Raw genomic sequence first — 7,331 nt, 5'->3', positions numbered from 1 at the left:
ACAGTTAACGTTTCATACGTCATAGGGACTATAAACGTTAACTGTGCTGCTCTCCGCAGATGTTGTCAAACCTGCTGAGTTTTACCAGCTATTTTTGTTTTTGGTTTAAATTAACGGTACGGCCTGTGGAACAGTGGGGCTGGATCATTCACCCGCTCCTCCCTTCTGGACCGTAACAACGGAAACTAGGATTGTCTGTTGTGAATGTCTATCCCGCACTTACAGTGACGACGTTTGGAAACTTTTGCAGGGTGTCAGAAGGGGAGGGTTTGCAAACGGGAAACTCAGACCAAAGACAAGGCCAAGAACTGACAAGAGCCAATCGATTCCTCAGGACCTGAAAATCATCGGCTGTTGAACGTGGAAGGAGAAATGTTTGTCTGTGGAAATATGGGGTTTTGAACATCAGGGGGACTGGAAAAGGAGTGACATGCACACACACCCGAGTGAGAGTGTTTCCAGTGCACTGACTGTAGAAAGAGCTTTAACCAGTTACACAGCCTGAAAAAATATCTCATCGTTCACAGTGAGGAGAGACGTTCTGCATGTTCTGTGTGAGGACGAGGCTTCAACTGATCATCCCACCTGGAGAGGCACAAGGACACCCGCACCATGGAGAAACCGTGGAAATGTGGGGACTGTGGGAAGGGGATTCAGTTCCCATCTACAGTGGGAACTCATCGATGCATTCACACCAGGGAGAGGCTGTTCACCTGCTCCGTGTGTGGCAAGGCATACAGTCATTCATCCACACTGTGGACACACCAGCGAATTCACACCGGGGAGAGATGTTCAGCTGCTCTGTGTGTGGGAAGGGATTTGTTCGTTTATTCAACCTGCGGAGACACCAGCGAGTTCACAAGTGATTTGAGGGGCTGGATTCTGCTGTTGTTGCTGCTGTTAATCACATCCAGGACTGAACCATGTTCATTCTGACAGTTGGTGTCTGTTTCCGCTGATGTTAATATGTCCAAGGATTGATGCGGAGATTAATATTCTGGATATGTTAAATAAATTACCGGTTTTTAACCAATCAGTGTGTCAAGTCCCTGTTGTCTCTAAGATAGGGCGAGAGCTGATATACAACTCACTGGCAATACGGTGCACCTTTATGAGGCTGTAATAAAAGCCTGCGGGATCCTTGACTTTATAGATGGGGGCACAGAACACAAAAGCAAGGAGGTTATGGTGAACCTTTGTAAAGCTGCAGTTCAGCCTCAGCTGGGCTGTTGCGTCTCCAATTCTGGGGAGCACACCCTGGGGAGGGTGTGAAAGCATTAGAGAGGGCGCAGGAAAGATTCACGAGAATGGTTCCAGGGATGAGGAGCTTCAGTTACGTGGATAGATCGCAGAAGCGCGGCACACTGCCTGAGATTGTGGTGGTCACAAGTTCAGTCCAGGCCTACAGGAGGGAGTGGGGTAATTACCCAGAAGGGAAAATATTTGCAAGGCTACGGGGAAAGGGGTGCAGGAGTGGAGAAGAGCTGGCCTGGACATGACGGGCTGGATGTCTGTGCCGTAAACATACTGTCATTCCACAATAAGAGGCACCCTGACCATTGTCCTTAATTCAGGGGTCCTGTGGCTGAAATCAATTGTCAATTGGAAATGTTCAAGATTAGAAACGGGAGACGCTGGAAATACTCAGGTCTAGCTGGGTCTGTTGGGGAGAAAGACACCGGAGTTAGCATTCCAGGTTTGCCTCCCTTCGTCAGAAGCGGAAACTTTTCCGGACCTGAGATTGATAAAATCACCACTGGGTGAGGGGTGTCGAGGGGTAAGAAGCGAAGGTGGGTGAATTGTAGTCAAAGCCCAGGTCAGCTGCGGCCCCCACCGAAAGGCAGGAGAGGAGCTGAACGGCTTCGGAGAGACTCGGGGTGTGCTGGCACTAGGCATGCAGGAGGCTGGCACACAGGCCCAGCAAGAAATTCGGGAGGTGAGTCGGCCGTTAGTGCGAGGGGACGGGAGGACGATAATGAAGAAGCCTTGCTTCAGCTGAACAGGGTTTTGGTGAGCCCACACGTGGACCACTGTGCCACGGTTTTTGGTCCCCACATTTCAGCAAGGATTTGCCCGTGGGAGGCAGGATTGGGAAATTTGCAGGCGACACAAAAATGGGCAGCGTCGTCGATAGTGAAGAGGAGAGCTGTCGTCTCCCGGGTGATATCAGTGGTTTGGTTGAGTGAGCGGAAATGTGGCGAACAGGATTCAGTCCAGAGAAGTGTGAGGTAATGTCTTTGGTCGGGGGTGGGGGGGGGGTTGGTGGGATGTGGGGGCAGGTGGGTGAGGCAGTTGGGGGGGGGGTGTTGGTGGCAAACAAAGCAAAGGAATGCTCAGTAAATGGGTGGATGGTGAGAGGGGTGGAGGAAGTGAGAGACCTAGGAGTGCATGTCCACAGGTCCCTGAAGGTGGCAGGACACCACGTGGTAAAAGAAAGCAGGTGGAATGCTGTCCTTTATTGGACAGAGGTACCGGACACAAAAGCAGGGACCTAACGGTGCATAAAACACCGGTCAGGCCACAGCTGGAATTTTTTTTGTGTGCGGTCTGGTCACCACGTTAGAAGGGAGGACATCATTGCTCTGGAGAGAGCACACGGCAGACTCAATGGGCGTATTGCCGGGGGCTGGAAAAGTGCAGCTTCGAGGAGAGATCGGGCAGGCAGGTGTTGTTTCCCTTAGAACAGAGGAGGCTGAGGGGGGTTGGGGGGGGGGGGGGGGGCGACCTGCTTGAGTGTTTCTTCAGTCTGTTCTGCAATTTTACTTGCAGCTGGTGTACTTGGTGGCCGCCTACCTCCCTGCTGACACGGCGTGCTTGGCCAGCTCCCCGGGCAGCAGCAGCAGCAGGCGCACGGCGGGCTGGATTTCCCGGGGAGCTGATGTAACAGGCCGGGTGGGAAGCTCGAAAATATCCTTCGCGATCGAGTTGCTGATGCTCATGGCCTTGGGGGAGGTGCTGGTGTCGGGGTGAACCCGCTTCATCGCTTGGCAGATGTAGGTGGAGTAACTCTCCCTCCTCAACCTTCTTCCCGCTTCTTCCCGCCCTTCGCTGGGGCTGTTTCTTTAAGGCTTTCTTGCCTCCCTTCTTGGGAGCTGGTTTCTTCTCATCAACCTTCTTCAACTTCTACGAAGTTATGAGGGGCCTGGATAGGGTAGGCAGGAAAAACTTGTTTACCCCCCACCCCCCGAGGAGAGATGTCAGTTACCAGATGGCATAGATTGAAGGTGATTGGTGGAAAGATGAGAGGGGACGTGAAGAAAAACCCTCTCAGCCCGAGGATGGTGGGCGCCTGGAGTTCACTGCCTACATTGGTGGTCGAAGCTGGAACGCTCAACTTATTTAAAATACCTGGATCTGCAGCTGAAGACCTGTAACCTGCGAGGCTACGGACCAGGTGCTGAAAAATGGGATTAAGAATAAACAGGGAGCTTCTTTTTTCCTCTTTTTATGGCCAGCGCAGACCAGATGGGCAGAATGGCCTCTTTCTGCGCCATAACTTTTCTGTGGTTCTATTTAAGACTGGGACGGACGGACTTTTGATCTCTCGGGGGGGATTAAGGGAATAGAGAGCAGGCGGGAGAGTGGAGCTGAAGCCCAAGATCCGTCATGATTGTATTGAATGGCGGGGCGGACTCGACAGGCCGTGTGGTCTACCCTTGATCCGTGGGTTGGTGCCCCATTAAATTGTAATATCAGCACGTCCAGGGCAGGAAAGAGGGATGTTGTTGAGGAAACCACCCTGTGTCTGTGTGTGTGTGTGTGTGTGAGGGTGTTTGTGGGGGTGGGTTTTGTGCAGACTGAGAATGAAATCCCTGGAAGACAATAATTGTCCCTCCCGGGCACTGGTACCAAAGTTGGGAACCAGAAACCCCGCCCACTCATTCTTTCCCTACTACAAGATGGCGACGGCGCATGCGCCCTGGCCCGCCCTTCCTCTCGCCCCCAAGATGGCGCCCGGTTCCCATGGTAACGCTGAACATCCGCTGGCACAGCTGCGGGTTGCTTTATACAGAGAGTGTTAAATAAGTGCTTTTAAATTGGAGGATCTCCTCCCTTGTCCGCCAAAGGTGCTCGCTGACCGGCTGAGCGGTTTCCGCCATTGTAGCTTTGTTCCGGCTCCACCTCCCCCTCCACCCGCCGTCCTCCCCCAAGCGCCGGGACTGGACTTGTGAACGTCACGACGACGTGCTTGATGATTGACGGGGATGTGGACCAATGGCGCGGTGCTAGGGTCCTCCAGCCAATCACAGAGGGTGGAGGCCGAGCTTCCGCCTCCGCCTCGCGTGATTCCGGGATGATTGACGGAGATACGGAAGAATGGAGAGCAGTGTTCGTCCCGGAGAACCCAATCACAGAGGCCGGAGGCTGGGCCTCCCCCTCCGATTCGCCCAGCCTGAATGATGGACGACGCTCTGGACCAATGGAAAGTGAGGTCGCTCCCGGAGGACCAAACGGTCCTCCAACCAATCACAGAGGGCGAGGGTGAACTCCCGACCCTGCTAGTTGGGCGCTCCCAAGCTTGGAATGTGTCTCCTTTGTACAGTGGGTCCCAGTTAGTCAGGAGGTGCAATTGGGATGTTGTGTTTGTCTTAACAAATTAGTTTAGAATTTACAAAAATAATGTTGAATTATTTTTTAGAATTCGTACAGAAAATTAATGGTGATTTTGGCCAAACATTTTGCCCTTTGTAAGGGTATTGACAAGGGTTCAATGGTTGGAATATTATGGGTAATATTTCTAGATGTTTAAGCAATGATGGTGGTGGAGGATGATGGGCAGACTGCTCAAGATGGTGCAAGGGCGTTTTGGCAAAGACTGTTTCCTAAATTTGGGGCAACAAAAGAGGGAGAGGGAAACATGTGCCCAGTGAGGGGCTGACAGAGTGGTCGGGCTCCCGAAGAGAGGGCAAGGCATAACCTCATGAAAGAGGAGCAGTGGAGTCGGTGGAGGGGGGACTTGTCAGAGTGTGGTAGGGCAGGACAGCATCCTAAATTGGGAGGAAGGGACCGGTTCCCAAAGAGAACGAGGGTGGGAGGAATTCTGCATGGATGTTTGAATTCTCTGCTGTGTATTTCAATCTCGTACTGACTTTTGTAAACTCCTTTTACAGGACGTCAGATTTGCAGACGGAAAACTGAAACCAACAAATCACACAAAGAACTGGCAGAGTCACTCCAATCGTCAAGGCCTGAATATAATTGGCCCTTGAAGGCAGAAGGAGAAATGTTAGTGCATGGGAAAACATTTCAAGCATCAGTGTGACTGGAAAAGCAGCGAGGCACCCACACGCGAATGAGAGTGTTCCGGTCAACTGACTGTGGAAAGACTGTGGAACCAGTTACACAGACTGAAAAGAAATCGCAGCCTTCACAGTGTGGGGGTAACCGTACATGTGTTCTGTGGACGAGGCTTCAACTGATTTGTCCAACCTGGAGAGGCACAAGGACACTCGGAGCACAGAGAAACGCTTTAAGTGTGGGGACTGCGGGAAGGGATTCAATTACCCCTCCCTGCTAGAAAATCATCGACGCACTCACACTGGGGAGAAACCGTGGAAATGTGGGGACTGCGGGAAGGGATTCAATTACCCCTTCCTGCTGGAAAATCATCAACGCACTCACACTGGAGATAAACCGTGGAAATGTGAGGACTGCGGGAAGGGATTCAATTACCCGTCCCTGCTGGAGAATCATCGGCGCACTCACACGGGAGAGAAACCGTGGAAATGCGAGGACTGCGGGAAGGGATTCAATTACCCGTCCCTGCTGGAGAATCATCGGCGCATCCACTCCAGGGAGAATCCATTGACCTGCCACGTGTGCGAGAAGAGATTCACTCGGCTAGCCAGCCTGCAGAAACACCAGCGGGTTCATACGGGGGAGAAGCCGTATGCCTGCCCTGACTGCGGGAAGGGATTCAGTGATTCATCCATCCTGCGGAGGCACCAGCGGGTTCACAACAGCGAGAGGCCGTTCGCCTGCAGCAGCTGCGGAAAGGCCTTCAGGGACTCCTCCACCCTGCTCAGACACCAGCGCGTTCACACCGGGGAGAGGCCGTTCCGCTGCTCTGAGTGCGGGAAGGCGTTCACTCAGCTGTCCAACCTGCGGACGCACCAACGGGCGCACACCGGGGAGAGGCCGTTCGCCTGCCCCGAGTGCGGGAAGGGGTTCACTCAGTTGTCTCACCTGCAGACTCACCAGCGCATCCACACCCGTGAGAGGCCGTTCACCTGCTCCGTGTGCGGGAAGGGCTTCAGCGACTCGTCCGCCCTGCAGGAGCACCGGCGGGTTCACACCGGGGAGCGGCCGTTCACCTGCCCCGTGTGCGAGGAGGCGTTCACGTGCTCGTCCAACCTGCTGAGGCATCAAAGCCGTCACACCGATTAGAGACTGTGGGAGCTCGCTGTAGAAATCTTCGTCCCCGCCGAGGAGAGGCGGCTCTGCTGCTGTTGCTGCGCTAAGAGGTTTAGGTGACCGTTGAATCTGCTGAGGCACCAGCGAGTTCACACCGGGGAGAGGCCGTTCGCCTGCTCCGAGTGTGGGAAGGGATTCGCTCGGTCGTCCAGACTGCTGAGCCACCAGCGAGTTCACAAGTGATCCCAGGGGTTGGATTCTGCTGTTGTTGCTGCTGTTCATCACATCCAGGACTGGACCGTGTTCCTTCTGACACTTGGGGTCTGTTTCTGCTGATGTCAATGATCCCTGTCACTGGGCTGGAGTTTAATTTTCTGGCTACGTTAAATAAATAAGCTGTGTTTAAAAAAAGAAAATAATTGTGTCAGGTCCTTGTCTCTAAGATAGGACCAGAGCTTATATACGACTCATTGCCAGTAAGGTGCACCTTTATGAGGCTGTAATAAAAGCCCGCGGGATCTTTGTCGCCCAGTCTGCTGAGGCATCAGTGACTACAGGGGCTGGATTTTGCTCCCGTTGCTGCGGTTAATCACATCCAGGACTGAACCATGTTCATTCTGACAGCTGGGGTCTGTTTCTGCTGAGGCCAATCGTCCCCGATTGGAGATTAATATTCTGGATATGATAAATAAATCAGCTTCATTTAAAACAAAAATCAATGTGCCAAGTGCTCGTTGTCTCTCAGATAAAACAGAGTTTTTATATGACTCATTGCCACTGCAGCTATTAAGTTTATTATAAGAGCAGGCCGGATCGTTGGGTTTATTATTGAAGGCGTAGAGCACAGAGCAAGGAAGCTGCGGCGCCATTAAAGACAGAAAGTGCAGGAAAAGCTCAGCAGGTCTGGCAGCACCTGTGGGGAGAGAAGCAGAACTAATGTTTCGAGTCCGTTTGAGTCGTCTTCAGGGTAAGTGGGA

The 7,331-nt window shown here is 52.8% G+C and overlaps 1 protein-coding gene across 4 annotated transcripts; it reads left to right on the top strand.

Moving 5' to 3' along the window:
- Nucleotides 1-4,470: 4,470 nt before the first annotated feature.
- LOC121273942 (gastrula zinc finger protein XlCGF7.1-like) lies at nt 4,471-7,016 on the top strand. Of its 4 annotated transcripts, none has more exons than XM_041181072.1 (2): nt 4,471-4,564; nt 5,112-7,016. In XM_041181072.1, exon 2 carries the CDS (start codon nt 5,392-5,394, stop codon nt 6,385-6,387), a length of 996 nt encoding a protein of 331 aa, XP_041037006.1. In that variant the 5' UTR covers nt 4,471-4,564; nt 5,112-5,391; the 3' UTR covers nt 6,388-7,016. The 4 variants fall into 4 exon arrangements, with proteins under 4 accessions (XP_041037006.1, XP_041037008.1, XP_041037007.1 ...); XM_041181074.1 differs by having other exon boundaries at nt 4,499-4,542; XM_041181073.1 differs by having other exon boundaries at nt 4,530-4,660.
- The last annotated feature ends 315 nt before the right edge of the window (nt 7,017-7,331 follow it).

Source organism: Carcharodon carcharias, assembly GCF_017639515.1.
Source record: "Carcharodon carcharias isolate sCarCar2 chromosome 27 unlocalized genomic scaffold, sCarCar2.pri SUPER_27_unloc_5, whole genome shotgun sequence".
NCBI lineage: Eukaryota > Metazoa > Chordata > Chondrichthyes > Lamniformes > Lamnidae > Carcharodon > Carcharodon carcharias.
Note: the sequence above shows the minus strand (reverse complement) of the source record. Positions and strands in the feature narration are given on the sequence as shown.

Excerpts from the sequence above, each read along its gene's own strand:
- LOC121273942 (XM_041181072.1), top strand. The coding sequence starts at position 5,392 with ATGTGTTCTGTGGACGAGGCTTCAACTGATTTGTCCAACCTGGAGAGG.